Source organism: Chionomys nivalis, chromosome 19 (assembly GCF_950005125.1).
Source record: "Chionomys nivalis chromosome 19, mChiNiv1.1, whole genome shotgun sequence".
NCBI classification, from domain to species: Eukaryota; Metazoa; Chordata; class Mammalia; order Rodentia; family Cricetidae; genus Chionomys; species Chionomys nivalis.
In genome coordinates this window covers 7,814,937-7,834,867 of record NC_080104.1, presented here as the reverse complement: position 1 = coordinate 7,834,867, position 19,931 = coordinate 7,814,937, and the positions used below count along the sequence as shown (strand labels likewise).

The window sequence follows — 19,931 nt, the reverse complement described above, 5'->3', positions numbered from 1 at the left end:
GGTGAGAAGATACCATATCTCGTTTTGTGACATAATCACATTTTCGTGGCACTGGACTATGGAATGGTATTCATGTACAAAACACAATGTATTTATATAGTTTTTGTGAACTGTACCTATTTTTCCAAACTACAGTTAGAGAACTTCCATGATACAGTGAAATCTGCCAGAACCAACAGGGCACAAAGGGGAAAGAAACAAGGCAGAAAATCCCAAATAGCCCGGGATCCTTTGGACAACATCCCGAAAGAATTCAAGGATCTCCCCACAGCAAATAAAACATAAATGTTAGTTATTGAAAATGTTCCAAAGCTGAGTGGCCAAAACTCTCCAGGTTGGGAGGCTCCCAACCCTCTGACTCCCTTTCTGGGCTCAGCAGGTTAGGTACACAATGGGTACAGACATACACACATGCAAAACATCTGTACACATAAAATGAGAAAAAAGATATGTCTGCACGAAGCTTTACAGGTTTTATTTTAATAAACTTGGAAATGAAAAAGATTTCCCTCATTAAATAGCCTACTTCAAACCTTAGAAATCACACTGCCGAATCCCTGTTGATGGTAAGGGAGTTTGCTCACAACCAGCTTGTGATCTCCTGCTCACCTGGGGGCGTCCCGTTCACTCTCCACTCTTGTTTGTTTGTTTGAAACAAAGCTTGAAACCCCAATGTGCGTAGGTGGCTCTGTCTGCCACAGTCTACCACACTGCCAGTAGACAGAAACTGCGGCCAGGGCCTGAGGGGCAGAGTCCTTCTACACCGGGCCAGACCTGTAGTGATGAGGTAAATACGCCACGCACTGAGCTCAGACGATTTATTGCTTTAAGTAACTAAACAAGAAAGAGACAGGCTGTTTCCATCGAGACAATGGTGTTCTCTCTCCAAGGCTCGCCAGATGCGTCTACTTAAAGCCTTAACCACACTTTATGGACAGTAAAAACAAGTGACAGGCACAGCATACAACTCAGTCAATGACACACCAACAAAAACAGCACACAAGGGCACCCAGTTACCATCCGCCCAAAATGACAGAACGTATTCAAAGATGTGTGGAATACAAAATTTAAAACAACACTTTTTGGCATTAATATTAACACAGAATACTTTCTGAACACCCTGTAAGAGCAGGAGCACAGAGAATTACCTGTTTGCTTCCAGATCAGCAGTATCTATAGAACTACTCTGAGAAAGGCAGGAGGTGTCTGTCTAAACACCTTTCCTCCCCCAACATCACCACCTTCCAAAACAGCAGGGCCTCCAGGGGTCAGGAGGAAGGGGCAGTGTGCAGAGCTGCAGGGCTTAGGCGGAGAAGGGCAGCCTGAAGAGCTGCGGGTTAAAGTTACTGAAGTACTTGCCCATAGCAGCAGCATGTAAAAGTGAGCGAAAAATCTTGGTTTGTAGCAAAGATGTCCCAGAAGTTGACCCAGATGTGCCCTGGAGCCCCGTGGGGCAGCGCAGGTGCTGTATGGTCCATGCCCTTCCTTGGGGGAAGGGGTGGAACCGGACCTCCAACTCTGAGGTTTAGGAGGAACAGCCCAACCTTGTACTCTACCGTAAGCGGATCATTAAGACAGCTTTCCAGTGGCTGTTCAGAAAACAGTACTGCCAGAGACCAGCCCTCGCAGGGCCCGCTGAGCTAACGACAGGTCAAGCCAAGGGGTAACACAGAACGAACCAGCTGCTAGCAAGCTTCCCAAGGTTTGCCATCACATTGCAAGCCTAGCACAAATCACGGACTCAATTTGCCTCTGCTGGAGCGGGCCCTGCAGCAAGCTCAGCTTCCATGCTGGGATTTGAGTGTCTGGTGGCCACCGAGTCCCTGTTGTGGCCAGCAGGACCATTCTGCACAGCCCTCAAGCCCTGCTGTTCTTCAGAGGCTCTGCCCCATTGCTGTGTCCCCAGCACACAGTTCCCCACATCTCCAGCCTTGGGGAACTGGTCTTCTAGATTCTTCTCATTCTCCTCTGCTTGCTGCTTGTCTCTCGTGCTGCGTTTCCCTTTGGTTTTCCTTGTCTGCCTGCTGCGGGTCTCTTCCCGGGAGAATCGCCACTGGAACTAGGAAGCAGAAAGGGTGGAGATGAACAAACCGTCGCTGGGAGCCTTCTAGTCTCCTCCACTTCTCATCTCCGACCCCAACAGTTCCCAGGCCCCCTGACACCACCACACCAGGGTCGACTCCAACCACCTTCCCCACCCCCAGGGCCTGTTTAACACTTCCGTGTGTCCATTCTAGATTTGTGGGTGCTGTGGAGGGAGAAGGGTGCTCTTGCCATGAGTTTGATGATGGCAACGAGAAAGCAACTAATACACATGGTAAGAGGGAACTAGGAGGCAAAGTGCAGCCTAGCCTATAGGAGCCATATGAGGAGCACTGAAGGCTTGGATGCAGTTGCTGACAGGGTCAGGATGGGACACAGACCCAGGTGGAGTAGCTGAGGTGTGAACAGGACCAGAAACTGAGACACCAAATCCACACAGTTCTTTCTAGAAGCCCGCGCCCTTTCTTGGCGGGGTTTCATGGAGAGCCCTTATTGCTAGACCCTCATTGCTTAGTCCTGCATTGCTAGTCTTGACGTTAGTATGGCAGGATGTGGGAAGGGAGAGCAGTCTGTCTGCACTGACCCAGCCGTTGGGGTTGGCTCACTGACTGGGAAAAAAGTGACTTCTATCCTTTCCCTGAGGAAAGTGAGTTCCACCTGCACTTAAAAAAAAAAAAATTTATGCTCAAATCTGGCTACCACTGCCATATCCCCTCTGTGGGAGGCCAAGGTCTTCATGTGACAGCCTAGGTGATCCACAAGGAAGATACCAGGCAAGGGGTTCACGAGCTGTTTTCACCAAGGGGCCAAAGTTCAGCCTCTCCATGTCTAGTAGTGAATTCTGTATGTTGCTTATTGAATGTCACTTTCTGTGACTGGTGACATCCTGAGAGCCTGTGACTGAGCACTACATGATATCAGTCCATGGCTATCCATCTTCCAGGTGGTGACTGACTGCTCCTGGTGGTTAATGGTAACTGCCAGCTGTTTCTGGTCAACCTCTGCTGTCACCTGCCACATTCTTATCTCAGAGCCTGGAGAGTGGCCTTCTTCCTTTGCACCCCAGCCCATCTGGCTTCTTGCCCTCACCACCTTGGCATTCCTTCAATGAATGGGCAACCCACAGGGTTTGTTGGATGGTCACGGGCACTCCAATCTGTTCAGTGACAGGATGCCCCTACCTAGGACTCTGGGTCAGAAGAGCACTGGGGACAAAGAATGGGGACTGTGGGAGCAGTGCCAGCTGTGCAGAGCTAAATGGGTTGGCAGCTTGGTTGTCATGGCCACCAAAACAGAGCACAGTAGGTCCAAGTGGCGACTAACTGGGGCTTTGGTAGACTCATTCACCATGCTGGCCTCTTCCTGAGGAACTAGAAGCACACTTATAGCATGATAATCCATATTCTTTTGCGGTAATAAAATAAGAAGGTCACCTCAAGGAGGATGGAGAGAGAGACAGCTCAGCACTTGGTGCTCTTGCAGAGGACCCAGGTTCAATTCCCAGCCCCCACACCAAGCAGCTCACAACCTCCTGATCTAGGGGATCCAAAGCCTTCTTCTGGCCTCCAGGAGGCACCACTAGCAAGTGATGTGTGTAGGCATACCCACTTACGCATGAACAAAAATAAATGAAGAACTTCAAGAGAAAGTCAACTTAAAAGAAGGAAGCTTGGCTGACGGTTTCAGAGGATTTGGTCTGTAGTCTGGTGGTTCTATTGCCTTTGGTGAGACAGCACATAAAGGTAGTGAGTGGGGGTAGAGACTGCTCGCCCATGGTGAGGTGACAGGGAACCCCAAAGAGGAGAAGGGCAGGGGCTCCAGCATCCCCTTCAAGTGCATACTCTCCATGAACAGCTTCCTTCCACTGCCCCAGCTCACAAACGTTTTACTACATCTCATAACGGCACTATCAGGTAGAGACCAAGCCATCAGCACCCGAACCTTTTGAGGACATTACAGACCCAAACTGTGGCCCACAGGAGAATTAGCCAGCAGAAGCAGATGCTAGGCTGTTTCAGGGAATAAGGAGAGAACCCTGAATACAGAAAGTGTCCCTCTGTGATGTGCCCAGGCTAGGCATGAGCCCAGCAAGGAGGAGAGTGCCTGGCAAAGCTCAGCACAGACTAGCCTGGGACAAACTGCCACAGACTATGCTGGCATCTGTCTACATCACAAACTGCCAGTCAAAGACCTCTGACTTGGGTCCTAGCAAGAAGAGATTAGCAGTTCCCCTACTCAGATTAATGAACTTCTGGCTTAGTTTTAAGAAAAGGCTCCTACAGAGCAGAGGCTGGCCTTGAAATCATCTTCTTGTCTCCACATCCCCATTCAGGGGTTAACATACACTCTAGCTCACCGGGTCAAGATCAGCAAACTCCAGTGTCCTAAGGGACATTGCAGGCCAGAGCTCCAGCCAGCTTGTTTGAGAACAGGAAGGGCATCTAACCATGCGCTCAGGTCACCACAGGCCTCTGTCAAACTGTAGCTGACTTTGGGTCCTAATAATAGACTTGTGGGGTTCTCTAGTACCGCCTGGTGACCAGAGTCTCTGTCATCTGCCCTGATGGTCATGCCAGCAGGAAGCCTGAGGAGAAGCTGCTCAAAAACCCATCTCAGTATCCTCTGCTATGATTCAATGTGGACCAGTGTCTTCCCTATGCCCCAAGAGCCTTTGGAACTGGGAGAGGCCCAGACGGCACAGACCCATCTGAAGCAGAGATGCTCAGAAGTAAAACCAGAAAACAGGGAGGGCGGGGTAAAGAAGTCTTACCTTTGATTCCCTCTTCTTGGTTTTCTGAGGTAGACATGGTCTCTGAAGAAACACAATCTGCTTGGTGGACACGTTCCCTTCCCTACAACACAGGATCTGAGAATGAGCATGGGTCCCCTGCAGATACAGCCTCATCCCCACGGTGCAATCCTGAACTTCCTTTAAGTGAAGGAAGGCTGCTGCTGGACAGGGAAGTCAGAGTTTCTCTTTTCTACTTTCCCACCCCAAGCCAAGGGCTACCTTAGACACCAACCAATGCTGCCTGGCTATCCCTGAATCCTGGCTACAAATTCCCCTACCCCTGATGGACAGCGGCAGCTGGCGCCTTGGCTAAGTGAGGGTACATTATTGCTTAAGGAGTCCCAATAGGAACAGAGTGTCTTTCAGGTCTGTCTTTGGTACTTATGGCATGGCTCAGAGGAGAATTAAGATGGGTAGTGAGCTTAGCCCTGCAGTGCGACATGAAGGGGGTAGAGGGAGAGCTGAGAAGCATGCTCGGCTACTGTGTAGCTCCTATAGGTGTGCTGATGTCAGGAGTCAGGCTAGCGCTGAGGTGGCACACAGTAGCCAGGTCTAACCCACACTGGTGGAATGGGTACTAGATAGCTCCTATGCTGTAAGTCAGAGGAGGCAGGACATCACGCTGTCCCTTTGACAGAAATACTAAGGTGACCGACCAGTTTTCTCCACCTCCACCCTTTGTTCGCCTTATTTTATTTTATGTGCACTGGTGTTTTGGCTGCATGTATATCTGTGCAAGGGTGTCAGATCCCTGGAACTGGAGTTACAGACAGTTGTGGGCCTCCATGTGAGTGCTAGGAATTGAACTGGGTCCTCTGGAAGAGTAGTCAGTGCTTTCAACCACTGAGCAATCTCTCTAGCCCCTTGTTTTCCTTCTCCCTCCCCGGCCCCAGTTTTCAAGACAGGGTTTCTCTCAGGCCACTGAGAATATACAGTAGACAACAATCACTAGTCGACCAACTAGATCTAATGGAGAGAATCTCATGAAGCAAGGCTTACAAGACCATTGCCTACGTATAACTGTCTCTGTCTGTAATTTTTCTCATGTGCCACTAAAAGCAGCTATGGGTAATTTTCCCACTGCTTGTGTGTTTATCTCATGCATATATTCCATCTATGGGCACACATAGCTGTGGATGGCCAGGAAGATGATTCCTGCCTTACCTGTAAAATTCTGATGAATAGAAATAATACTAGGGTATTTCATTACTCAATCTGACATAGGGAAGTAATAGTGTTCTCAGTCACAAAGACAGATAATTTTAGACTTCAGATCAAACTCAAAGCAAACTGGTTGCCCCTGAAGATGAATACACAGGACAATTTCCCAGGTATTCATTGCTGATTCAAGGTCATAACTTTGTCAGCAATGGACTTTCTGCACGTACTCCCAACCTCAAGGCTCACTGTTCTAGTCCTGAATTTCAGTGTCATTCCCTGTCTGGGAACCCTGACTGCAGAGCTACATGCTTACTTTACTCACCATGCCTGGTCAGCACGACCTCCCCAGCCTGAGGAAACTGTGGGGTCAGTTTGGCTCTGTTTCTGTTTACTCAAGAAGTGCTGTGTGGCCCTGAAAATGTGATTCATACTTGTCCAGAGGCTTTGCTGCAGGGGAAGTAGGAGAGAATGTGAGAGGGGTGTGTGTGTGTGTGTGTGTGTGTGCACGCCTGTGTGCGAGTGCACATATACTGAAGGGAAGACGTAGCTGAGTGTGCAGAAGTCTGAGAGACACAGAGAGAAGTGCTAGGTAGCTATCTGTAAAGAAATGTAGTTCTGTGGACAGAGGTTTTCAGAAAGGGATTTCTTCAGTTGAGAGAAGGTTACCATCAGGAAAGTGTGTGCTTGTTCCTTTTTTCTTAGGTTACCATCAGAAAGTGTGTGTTTCTAGCCCTCATATAGAGAAGAAACTTTCCTAGGTTCTCGCTGCTCTGAAGACATTCTTTTTGCTGTTCTGGCTGCAGCCCTGGGAGCTGAACTCCTGAGCTGTGGTAACAGACTTCACTGACCTTCACTTTTTACCCATGAATTGGGAACTGTAGCCATAATTAAATCCACCCCAAAAGTCAGGAGGAGCCGAAAGATAGATGGGAGGTCTTTTAGGGTTTGCATGACAAGGCTCAAGGACAAGGGGAAAGCACCCATGAACCTGAACTTGTAAAGAATCCCATAAGCCAGGCCTAAGACTATGGGGCTGCATATCTGCCTCATGGGGACATTGATCAGCATTGTGATCTTGGGCAAATCCCTTATTATCACAGGTCACACTTTCATTGACTGAAAATGGAATTAAAATGATGATATTAAAAGATCAACTGGGTATGGTGGCTCATATCTATCATCTAGGAGGCTGAGGCTAGAGGAATATGGAGTCAAGGCCAGCTTGGTATAGAATAAGATCCTATCTCAAAGGTGAAAATCTACCTTACAGGTCTTGATCTCAGTCTCTCAGATTCTCTCTCTCTTTTTCTATCCCACCATCTCCCCCTCCCTCTCTTCCTTTTTTCCCCCTCTTCTTTTCTTTCTGACTCCCTCCCTCCCCTCTTATTTAAAGTTCTATATACACAATACTACCAAGCCCAGAGCCTCGAGCATGCACTGAACTGCTTTGACATCTGTTGGTGCAGTGTCCGGCCAGCCCACGTGGTTAATCTCAGTCTCCCAGGGTAACCCTGAGTCACTAGCCAAGGCTCTTCCATGCGAGCAAGGGGAAAGAGGGAGGGAAGTGAAACCCTGGCGGTGAAAGCCAAGCCAGAGTGGTTCAGTGCCAGCCCCCAGGCATGCTGCAGAAGAGATGATCCAGGTATCAAGGACAACGGCAGTAATCATCAGTCTCCATTCTTGTTACCTTGTAGTCTTGAGTATGGGAGTTGGCAGCACACAGGTGAGCTGCCATCCATAGGCCGCCAGTGAGTTCAGCAGGGGCATGTAGTCTGTCTGTACCTCCGCACCCTGTGGGGGAAGGGCACCGTGAGCACTGTTATACCACCACAGGGATTGCTCCTCCCACTAGGGGGTCTGTGAGGACATGAGCCGAAGACTTGAGAACTTAGAGTCAAACAGTTTCTTCCTAGGCCAACTTGGGCTATGCAGTTGGTAAGGAAATTAGAGCCCAAAGAGGAACTGATTAATTTTGTGTTATTCTTGTCCGGATAGATGGTCTCCAGTGAGTTTCACTGAAGAAGCACAGCGACCTTTCTCCATATCAAGTCATTTGCATCCATGTACCTCTGTGACACACAGAGCAGCCATGCTGGGTTTTGAGCCCTGTCTCTCGGGGGTAAATAAATTCCGGTTGTGCTTTGTTTTATACTTTGAACGTACAGCCCCCTGGCACAGGGAGGTACCCCTAACATAAGGCAAAGGCACTGGTAGTCATCTTAGGGACATCCTGACCTCACAGGTCCTGTTTCTGACTCTGGGCTCTGCACAAGAATAAAGTATGGTCCCCACCCTGTCCTGGGTATACACTGGCCTCCCCCTCTCAATTAAGTGGCTTAGGAAAATGGCATCTATCCAGGCTCCTTCAACCTTAGTACTATGAACAAAACCCCTGAAAGGAAGCTATGTCTGCGGAGGCTGAGTGGCCGATCAGAACTCTAGTACCGTAGACAGGTTGAGATGATGCATGTCTAGGGACTAATTACTGCATCTTAGGTTAGTTCCAGTTCTCGGGAGCTACCATTCCTTGCCCATCTCTGTGTCTGAACTAACATCTTGTGATAAATAAATAGAAACCTTTTGCCATCCATTAACTCAGTAGACCACTCGCTTCCACCAGCCCAAGGGCTAAGGACATCATCAGATAGCATCTTGGGCTATGGAGCAGCTCTGTTATCTGCCCTGCCACGTCTCACATCCCCACCAATCTGTTCTAAACTTGCCTTGATTTACGACCTTTGTTCTGTGAAACTGTAAGACTTCGTGAAACTACTCTATGCTGAAAGCTGAAATTTGGGAAAAACTAAATCTGTATTACAAGGTCATGGCCACTCAAAATGGCTCCAGAACAGATTATCCCTATGCCCTTTAAGATGAGAGTTACGATTTTTGAATCAGCAGGACCCACCTAGATCCATTCCCATTACTTGGAAGCTGTGAGCAGAGGAAGGTGAACTGAGGTTTATTCCTGCCTCCGGAGCTGACAGCACCCAACACACATGCAAGCAAAGTGTGCACTGGCCTGCTGGTAGACCACAGTAACTGAGTGTCAGAAGGAAAGCAAGGAACATGGGTCTGGGTCTACGCACGCCGGGACAGGTACACAATACCAATGTGGGCTTCACTTGGAGATGTGTTCTCTAAGATAGAGGAGAACATGAAAGGCCTCCCTGTGGGAAGTTTAGGGGTCCTGCTGGTGGATCTGACTGCCTTGGACTAGGAAACTGGGAGAGAGGCTGAGGAAAGAAAACCATTTTAAAGGTTCCTCGAACTGGGCACCAGCCCCACCCTGGCTACCAAGTCACCTGCGTCCCTGGTAATTGATCCATCCGTGATGTTCTAAACTGTAAAGTTTGGAGCATGCTGTGGCTCTCAGATCTTGGTCAGTCACCTGGGGTACAGACCTCAGTTGTGAACTCGGCGGGGTGGTGGGCGGGGAGAATACAGGTTCTCAGACCTTGCCCTGCTGAGAGCTAGGACTTGGGGAGCATGCCAGAGCCACCATAGTCCCTGTGTTAATGGGCATGAGACTGCCATCTAGACAAACATTTGGGTCACTTCTGAAGAAAAAAAAAATGTGTCTATACTTTTGAAGCCAGAATCCACTAGCTTTTTCATTTTTTTTTTCATTTTCAGTTCAACTTTTCTTATCATGCACAGGAGGAGAAAGGTAGATGGCTTTGTAAGGACCTGCTGTAGCAGAGAAAGCTGCCAGTGGCTGGCAGGAGGAAAGGACAAAGGAGAGAATGGAAAATCAGTACAGGAAGCTGAAAAGGCATGGGACCAAGAAGACATGACTTAATCGATTACAGGACGGGCCAGGGAAGGGTCTTTGCAGCCCCTCTCAAAGCCACAATCATGCCAGCCATGGCTTAGCGGGTGGCCAGGAGCATGACCCTCATTTCTGTTGGCCGTCAAGACATATGGACACCTTCCTTCCTGACTAGTACAAGCTTCTGCAGCTCAAAGCAAAACCCTGTGGCTGCTATAGATTCCCTGCGCCCCCAGCTTAAAGACGGGGGGGGGGGGAGAACAATTTAAATCTATATACTCAAGCTTCACAAGGTTCTGATTACTTGGACCCATCATGGATAACCTTCCCACTTTATCAAGCACTGTGACAAGCTACCACAATCAGACAGTAACTATAGCAACCATGTCAAGCTTTGGCGCCTTCACAAAGGCCCGCATGGCTAAATGCAGTCTTTTCATTGGTGGCTGTAGCCAGGCCAGGTTTTTCTCTGCAGGAGCCCAGAAGTGCAAGACAATGACCAACCCCTGCCTGCAGCCTGACCGCCAGCTCAGACAGGCCCTGCCGGGACCACTCCTATTTCACTGCATCTTATTTCATTTTGTCACTATCTTGAAGAGAAAAACAGCAGGAATTCTCGCAAACATGCCCTCCCTGGCCCCTGCGGAGGGAAGAAATGTCAGCCATGGGGCGCTGAATCCTAATGACCAAAGGAACAGGGAATATACAGTACAGCTACAGAGCTTGCGGCATTCATGCTCAAGTGCTAATTTCCGGCTGTCAATCAGAGCTGATGAATAAAATACAGATGGGAGGGGGAGCTGCACCTGCTAGGCTCCCCCACTTGGACCTTTTGGGCTGGTTTCTATTTAATTCATATTAAATATGGTTTTCCATAAGCACCTCTGGGAAAGGCTTTATTTGTTACCAATACAGTAAGATGTCATTTCTAAAGTCACATGAGCCTCACACCCTAAGTGGAAGACACTTTTAACTCCATTAGTTGAGAAAGGTGGCAGGAAACAGATCCGGGAGGAAGGTGCTTTGATCTGCCTTTTTGTGACACTCCCGTGAAGGAGAAGAAAGCTCCTACAGTACTCAAAAGCCATCCCCTTATCAAATACAAAGATGCTTCTTTCTGTAAGCCAGAACAAAAACTTTGATTAACCCTCTGTTGAATACCTACTCTCTCATCACACCTGGAGTGTCAAAAAACAAACAACAACAAAAAAAACCCCAAAAAGTGGAACATCATGTCCTACGTTTTTGTTTTTGTTTTTCTCAACTTGTATAAAAGGAATTCATTTGTATTTCTGGCCTTTCCCCTTTGAGCCCTGGCAGGTTTTTTAGTGATTGTAAATCAACCAGATAGAGAACCACATCCAACATAATCTTATCCTGCCCTCCAAAGAGTATGCCAACAGAACAGATAATTTACTAAGAAGTCCGTTTGACTTTTGATCATGTTTAAAGATCTTCTCTGCAGGGAAAGAATGGAGAGACCACATACTGTCCAGAAAGAGAACATACAGCCTGAGTGTCAATGTGTTCTTCTTTATTTCTTGTCTGTAATTTCTATTATATTATTTTAATGAAATCAAACGTCAGAGTGTGTTTGATTATAGCTTGTAAACACCACTCAGTGCTGGGCTTGCAAAGGGCCCGGAAGAAATAAAAATACTCCAAAGAGACACATTTGTCTCTATGTCTTAAAAGAAATCCACACCCCAAAACCAGAGCCTTAAGACAGGCCCAAGACTTCAAGAAACCTGCTTCCTGCCCATGCCCATGGAATTCTGGGACTTAGGCAATCCCTGTCACACAGCTTGGAGCCCCGAGGAAGCGAGAGTGGGCAACTGACTCATCTCTGACCCTGCAATTTCCAAGAGCAGCTCATGGGCCTGATGCCAAACCCTGTAGCTTCAGAAACCACAAAAATTCCTCAGACCCTGCAGGGAGTGGCCTCTGTATCCTTGGGCACAGAGCATGAGCCACAGGGTTTGGGGACACCAACCTCGTAGACCAATAAACCCCGCCCTGCTGTTCTGACGCCCACCTGTCTGCTCCTCCACTTCACAACTCTGGTTTATATTACATTTGGTGCTGAGAACCAGGAAGAGCTTCCCAGTGGGCCCAGACAGATGGGGCCTCTTCTTTTCCAGGCGTCTTTCTCTACCTCCCATTCTCATCTTTTCTTAACCTTCCAAGGACCACAGCATCTTCCAAGCTCTCTATGTCTAAATTGCACCCAGTATGGGACCCAGAGACTTCACCCACAGTTTCTAACACTGGCCAAGCAAGCGAGTGAGTTTGCCTTAACTCTACCAGCAGGAATGGTGACTCGCTCTTCTTGGCCTCTATACTAACCTCCGGCACTCGAGAGGGCCACCTTTGCCGTTTCTGGAGCACACAGACAACACAGGCCACAGATAAGGGCACTGGGGCTTCAACTCTGTCTCACACACCAGCCGCTGGTTGTCTTCTGTTCTTCTGTATGGTTCCCTCCAGGAAGCCTGCCTGGGAAACTTTCGGGAGCTTGGTTTTGGTAACATTTCCAAACTGAAGGATGCTTTGTTTAGGAAAATAGCCCCAGGCTGTTTAGACCTTTATCATGTACAATAGGCCCTCTGCTACCAAAAAAAAAAAAAAAGGACTCAGGTCAGCTCTATATCTGGCCTCATATGCCCACGACAACCCAAATCACTGGCCCAAGTTTGGTATGTTAAAGTTACCGTCTTGCCAGACCTTGACAAAGTTCCTGCAATGGACCAGAAGCTCGGCATTCAAGTCCTTTCATCCCCACTCATGTCCTTGCTCTGTCCCTTCATTTCTGCACTTGGTTCTATCAGCTTGAGCTTCTAAACTTAGTTCCCAGACTCAGGCTGGGTTGAACCTGTCCCATGAGTCCTTCCCCATCAAGCCTTTCTCCCACTCCACCTCTCTACACAGGCTTTCTCTTCTACTGCACCTCTGTCTGCACCACCTACTCACCACAGGGCCCTGAGGTCTGCCCTCTCTATGCCTCAGGGATACACCGCTGATCTCTTCTCTGGCACAAAGGGCCAGTTGAGATCTGAGACCTCTTCCCTGCTGGGGACCCCTGAATTCTGTGCAGAACCAAAAAAAAAAAAAAAAAAAAAAAAAAAGAGAGAGAGAGAGAGAGAGAGAGAGAGTTCTGGAGTTCTGGTCCATATGCTTGTTGATGGTTTTTAACTATCTGAGGTGTGCCTCAAGGAAATCCTACCTACTATGGGGCCAATGGGAGTTGCTAAAGCAAAGGCCACTAATGGCAACAGGGGCAGAGCAGCCCTACGTACAGACTGTGATGGTAGACTGTCCTGTGCTGTGTATGCAGAGCAGCCCCTATGTATAGACTGTGGTGGGAGACTGTCCTGTGCTGTATGCAGAGCAGCCCCTATATATAGACTGTGATGGTAGACTGTCCTGTGCTGTGTATGCAGAGCAGCCCCTATATATAGACTGTGGCGGGAGAGACTGTCCTGTTCTGTGTATGCAGAGCAGCGCCCATGTATAGACTGTGGCGGCAGACTGTCCTGTGCTGTATGCAGAGCAGTCCCTATGTATAGACTGTGACAGCAGAGACTGTCCTGCGCTGTATGCAGAGCAACCCCCATGTATATACTGTGGCGGCAGAGACTGTCCTGCACTGTATGAAGAGCAGCCCCCATGTATAGACTGTGGCGGGAGACTGTCCTGTGCTGTGTGCAGAGCAGCGCCCATGTATAGACTGTGGTGGGAGACTGTCCTGCGCTGTATGAAGAGCAGCCCCCATGTATAGACTGTGGCGGGAGACTGTCCTGCGCTGTATGCAGAGCAGCCCTACGTATAGACTGTGACAGCAGAGACTGTCCTGCGCTGTATGCAGAGCAGCCCCCATGTATATACTGTGACGGCAGAGACTGTCGTGTGCTGTGTATGCTCATTGAGAAGCTGGCTCTGGAGATGGAACTTGGCCCTCCCACTTTAGAATCAATCATGTCTGTCTCACAATGTTCTCTGAAGCTTGTTCTGGGCCAGGCTGCCCCCCTCACTCTGTAACAAGCTAAAGGAGAATAAAATAGCCTAAGAGTAAAGGTCCTGTACCCTTAAGGACAGTTAAGCTATTTTCCAATATAGATTACTGTTATAAATATAGTAAAACCAGCTAATGGGATGCTTGTCCACGCAGACGCTTTCTGTCTATATGTCTATCAACAGCAATTCCAGTATCATTGTTCTGAGGGCTCCTTGGATGGTTTCGAGGGATGTTGTGAATGTTTCACTCTGTATCTGCTGCTCTGTGTCTGCAACACACACCCACTCAAAGCCCAAACCCTGTAATGACAGCTGGCTCCGTGGACACATAAAGACTGTCTTTCATTTTCTTCCACCGACTTATTTCCTACAAATCTCAGGTTACTGAGACCATGGACCCCAAAGAAAGGGGACTTCCTCAGGAAAGAACCTAGCCACAGGGGAGCTTGTCTCTTAGAGATGTCACAGAGTTATGACAACTTGTCAGAGCTAACATCCGGTGACCAAGAGTTATGAACGTTTTGGAATCCACTAACAGAGCAGACCAGCAGCTTCCACCACCCAAAAGCTAAGCACGTCATCAGATGGCATTTGAGGCCTACAGGAAAGCGCCCCCATCTGCTGTAACTGCCTCTTCCGTGATTCCACCAAGCTAGCTTTAAACTGATTATGATTTTCCTTGTTCTGCTACCACAAAACTTAATGAGACTGCTTCCACGTGGGGACATGATGCTGTGGTAGCCCAGCTCTCTAGGTCATGGCCACTAAAATTTGGCCCCAGAACAAACCATCTCTCTCTCTACTTGAAGCCCAGACAATGAGGGGTCAATGGTGGGCTGGTGACCAGGACTTTCTATTTCCACAAACCTCGACCCTTCGTTTAAACTTTAATCTCATTTCAGGACCATAAAGAGGATTTGGGGGATTCACTGGATCTTTTTTGAGCATCTTCCCAATACGAGCATATTGAATAACTCTCTCTTTTTCTGCTTTTGGCTATTTTAATTGGCTTATTGAAGATGGTGGCCAAACATGGCTTGAGGGACAGGTTGTGAGCCCAAATCAGTAACAGGCTGAGTTATATTGTGACCATGTCTTCTTTTTTATGACATCCTTTAATTTTCCCATTATTTGACTATAACCATCCCATCTCCCTAATAGTCACAAGAACTTATAATTTATTCTGTGTGTTAACAATAAATGTATGCCTTCATCCATCATGTCTTTTGGCGTCACCATTTCTGGAGCTCTCTAAGTCCTTGATCCAGTCCTGTCTGGCTGCTTTGCCACCCTTGTTTTCTGTGTAGAGTCTCGACCTGCATGTTCTTGCTTCTCATTTTGCTGGAGCATATCCTTTAGTGGCTACCCAGGAAACAGTTCCTGGAAATCACTTGGGTCCCTGCAAGTCTTTGTCTCCATCTTTAATTGACAATTTGGAAACAGAATCCTAGACTGACATCTGTTTTCCATTTAAAAATTTATAAGTATCGCTTCTAGATATCAGCTATTGCATTTGACGTGTGGGTCATAGGATCCCCACTCTGCAGTAACATGGGCCTGCGAAAATGGAGCGGTTGTAATACAGCGGTTTTCAGAAAGCATGGCTATCATAGAGAAAAGGCAACAATGTCTTGCTAATTTGGTGGGAACAGTAGTTTTCACAGTTCCTGATCTGGAGAAATCCCTGCCTTCTTTCCCCTGTAGGTCAGGACTTCAGAGACTCACAGTCTAGACCAGCACTCTCCCTAAATCCCCATCCTATTGGTTTAGGATTCAAGAGCTTGTCTAATGAATATCTCAGAACACGAGACAGCCCTTTCTCCAATCATGACTCAGTCACCTAGCAAACTGCCTCTAACTCTCCAACTCTCAGATTTCAGATACGAACAGGCCTCAGCCACCAGCGAGGACAGAGAGGGACCCAGAGACTCCTGTTCATCAGCAACTGTTAGGAAAACTCTGAGCACAGCTCATGCTGAAAGAATCCATAACATTTTATTTCTTACAACTAAATATATATTATTAAATATTATTTTCTCTTGAGTGTAGCCTGTCGTATGAGTTCGGAGATCTTTATGATATTTAAACATCATGACATTTTGTTTTAATGTGAGGATTTTTATTCAAGACTGCGCGCTTGACAGGCATGTACTTTGTGGGTTCTTGTCCTTCCGTTCTGAAAAGTAATCTCTTTTTACAAAATCATTGTTGGTAGTCTCCCCATCCGGTCTCCCTTCTTCCTGGGCCAACTGTTAGTCAAAAGTCATTGTTTTAATTTCATTACCTTGCTTTGCCTAACTTCATAAATATTTTTTATTCTGCCTCCAAGGGATTTCTTCACGTCATCTTCCTGCCTTTACGCTTTGACTACTGCATCCCTACTTAAGACTCCAAGGCTCTTTGATCATTCAAGTCTTCCTTTCTGTTTTATAGCAGCCTGTTTGTGTGTCATGGACAGTTGGACATCATCTCTGACCCCTGAACCACCAACCACCATTACCAGAGACATGAGAGAGACAGGGCTATGCAATGTATCACACCACAGTGGAACTTTATGCCATGTCCTGGGTTCAGCCTACAGTTAGCTGCTCCTCCATCCCCTTCTGTTTTTGTCTGAACACAGTCCTTTTTCTTGTCATCTAGGCTACAGCTTCTTGACAGATAATTTGTATTCCTCCACTTATGAGTTTTACAAGCACTGATCTTATTCATTCTCTCTCTAGGACAGCTCTGGTTGGCCTAGAACTCACTATGTAGATCAGGCTAGCCCAGGGCTAATATTCGTGGAGAATGCCACCATGCCAGGCTCTCTTCTAATCTTAGTGTTCTTGCAAGCATCTATCCATCCTTGATAACTCCCGGTAATTATTTTCTATAAAGACCACCGAGTTAGTGAAACTGAGCCAAGGGAAATGCAGAGCCGGGTTCTCAGTAGTTCCTGTATTTTTGTTACCCAACCAACACAAACCTTATTGTGTTTGTTTTTGTTTAAAGACATTCCATTTGCTGTGTCTTGCTGATTGCCTAATTTTCAGCCAGCAGCATGAGACTGAACAACTAATTCAATCCTTGCATTTGCTCTGTAAAGCACGCCACAGGACCCCATGCTTAGGAACCTCAGCCCTGCTCTTGGGGGCTGTTGTTAATAATGAAATCACCACAGATTTCCGGCAGGGTGGCAGATGCCTTTAATCGTAGCACTCATAGGTAGATTTCTATAACTTTGAGGTCAGCCTGGTCTGTCTAGAGAGTTCCAGATCAGGCAAGGACGAATAATGAGACAATGTTGTTGTTTTTTTTTAATCACTATGGAAAAGGAGACTGTTACCCAAACAGACCATCAAAAAGACGTTTGCTTATGGCCTAAGCACCAAAGAGGCTGAACATGGCTTTGTTAGCCCTGGCTGGAACAATCAATGCTGGGTGGTTCAAATGCTGGGCTATTTGCCATATATTCACAAATGACCATGAGCTCACCACGTCAGGTGAGTAAATTTAGTAGGCAGGAGAATTCAGAGATACAGGATCTGTGGTGATGAGGACCAACTTGACCTGTTCTTCATCCATATATTCCTTTAGTGTCTCTTTCCTGCAATTTTTGGAAAACATAAATACCCATATCTAATAAATCTCATTTAGAACATTCTATTAATTTCATGTTTAAAGGACCGACCAAATGCTCCTTCTAAAGAACACATCCCAGATACATAAAACAACAGATTAGACTACATAAAAACCTACCTGTGCGGCAAAAGACACAATATGTAAATTCAAAAGACAAAATGGGCAAAACCTTACTTCATGTCATGGAACTTTAAAAACTGACAAGAAAAAAATGGTCCCAATTTTAAAAGGGACAAGGATATGGCAATGGGGGAAAGAAAAACATTAAATAGCCATTAAATGCAATGAAAAACTAACCATCTCATAACAAAGTCAATGCAGATCAAGCTACCCCGAGGCATTGTTCGCTACAGATCCAACCTTCACGTGTGATAGCCCACTCTGCTTACCACCCTGCCAGGAAACAAGCATCCTCGCAAACCGCTGATGGGAGGGCAAACTGAGTCACCCTCTGAGAGAACAACCTGACAGCACCTCCCAGAGCTACAAGTACATCCACCCTTTACCCTCTGACCAACAATCTAAACTCTATGTCTAAAAACGGGGGCAGGGAGCACAAAGCCGTTCTGGAGAACGGTCCATAGAGCCGCCAGCAGTAGCGCGACCCCGGCCTCGCCAAGCAGCTCCCGTCCTACAGTGCAAGGCTCGGGTGTTGAGGCGGCACTCTCTACTGTAGGGCTGAATGTAAGGACCCCGAGGAAACACCCAGGGACGTACTAAATGAAAAGGTCTATGGTAGGAACCATAACACACACCAAAAGATGTCTACATCCCAATGCCCAAAGCTTGTGGATAAATTCCCTGACATGGTTATAACATTCGGCATAGATTATGAAGGATCCCAGAGCTGATAGTTTATCCTAAATTTGGGTGGGACCAGTATAATAAAAAGGGCCCTTATAAGGAAGAGGCAGGCAAGCTTAAAAGTCAGAGAAGGGAAGGTGATACAGGGAGGGTCCCACAGCTAAAGGACTGCGGGGACCTCTAGAGGGCAGAAAGGCAAGGGCCAGACTAGCTTCTGCATTCTCCAGGAAGAGTGATATGGCGCTAACACTTGGCTTTAGTCTCTTGATATCTGGTATGGTTTGACTGTGAAATATATCCGATATGTTTTTATTTTGGGTGCTTAGTCCCTAACAGGTAGCACTATTTAGAGAAGCTACGGAGCCTTGAAAAAATGGACCTAGCTGGAGGAAGTAGGTTACTAGGGGTGAGTCTCTGTAGGCTACAGGCTCCTGGTTCTGCATAGTCTCTACTTGACTTTAACTACCCTCTGCTTCCGGGCCCATGGGGCATGCACAGTTTGCGGCAAGTGCTGGCACCACCAAGCCTTCTCTGCTGTGACACATTGAAACCTCCAGGACACAGGAGTTAAAGCAAGCCTCTCCTCTCTAAGCCATTTCTGTTGGGAATTGTGGTCACAGCAATGCACAGTTAACTAATGCAATGGTCTTTTCTGTCTTCTGAGAGTTTGGAGGTGTTGGCTAAGGCAGAGGGTAAATGCAGGAAGAAATAAGGCTGGGAGCTGGGCTCCCTGGTCAGGTAGGGAAACAGAGGAGGACACGGGACAAACAGGGATCATGTTCTTAGATGAGGAAGCCCAGAGGTAAGGCAGGAGGAGGATACCACTGTGGGAAAGGGAACATTGCACCTCCACTATCAATAGAGAATAGAGGGGCAGTCAGAAAACCCCAGTCTGCCTCTCAGTATCTCTGAGGGGAAGGCTGTGCCGCCACCACAGTTCTTTTATGAATCCAATTAGTTAAACTGGCTTGCTCTGGGCTCTTGGAAGCAAAGCTGTAGAGCTCTGACCACAGTGAGCAGGCATGTGGGCTGGAAGCTCCTGGACCATGTGGGAAGCGGGAAAGAGGACCCCGCACCCTATCTGAGGAGAGAGCAAGTCTGAGGCGGGCACAGAGCGGCCCTGCTATCTACTCCCCCCTCAGGCATCCCGACACACAGGACAGAGCGCCTGCCAACCAGAGGGAGGGAAGAACAGGCTGGCTGGCCGGAGACGTTGTTTCCCTCTTTGTTTTATGCACAATGCCCCAGAAAAACACTTCTCTGCTATGTAATTAGGCTGAGGGAATAGAGCCTCAGAGAACAGTCATTTCACTTTAGACAACTTCGGCTCCAAGGCAATAAGGGTGGTTTCCTTGTTTGTTTGTTTGTTTTTTTGGGGGGGGAGGGGGTAGGAGAGGGGGACAGATGAAAATATCTGTAATGTGTGGAAACCTCCAGTTTTCTCCAGATCTGAGACTCCTCAGCAGCCAGGACTGATGAATTCATTCTGCCTGATTGTCTCTGCCATAAAGAATGACAGCCAATAGCAGCTTCTCGGGAGTACAGTACAATAGCAGATAATAGATGGGGTTATTATGTGAAGCACATTGTTTACAAAATGGTCTCCATTGTGACCTCCATGCCCAGCACCCTCACAACATGATTGCAGCTCCCCTGCTCAGACGGAGCATCTATTTCCCGCCTCTTGAATCCAGCTGCTCCCAGAACTAACTCTGACCAACA

The 19,931-nt window shown here is 47.5% G+C and overlaps 1 protein-coding gene across 2 annotated transcripts in view; it reads right to left on the bottom strand.

Annotated features, from left to right (window-relative positions):
• Positions 1-460: 460 nt before the first annotated feature.
• Rftn1 (raftlin, lipid raft linker 1) overlaps positions 461-19,931 on the bottom strand; it is a 196,310-nt gene continuing 176,839 nt past the window's right edge. For both annotated transcript variants that reach the window (XM_057752062.1, XM_057752061.1), the window contains exons 8-10: positions 7,683-7,786; positions 4,814-4,895; positions 461-2,059 (exon numbers count right to left, since the gene is read on the bottom strand). In XM_057752062.1, the coding sequence (XP_057608045.1) occupies positions 1,742-2,059; positions 4,814-4,895; positions 7,683-7,786 (504 nt within the window). In that variant the 3' untranslated portion in view covers positions 461-1,741. The remainder of the gene's footprint in view (positions 2,060-4,813; positions 4,896-7,682; positions 7,787-19,931) is intronic.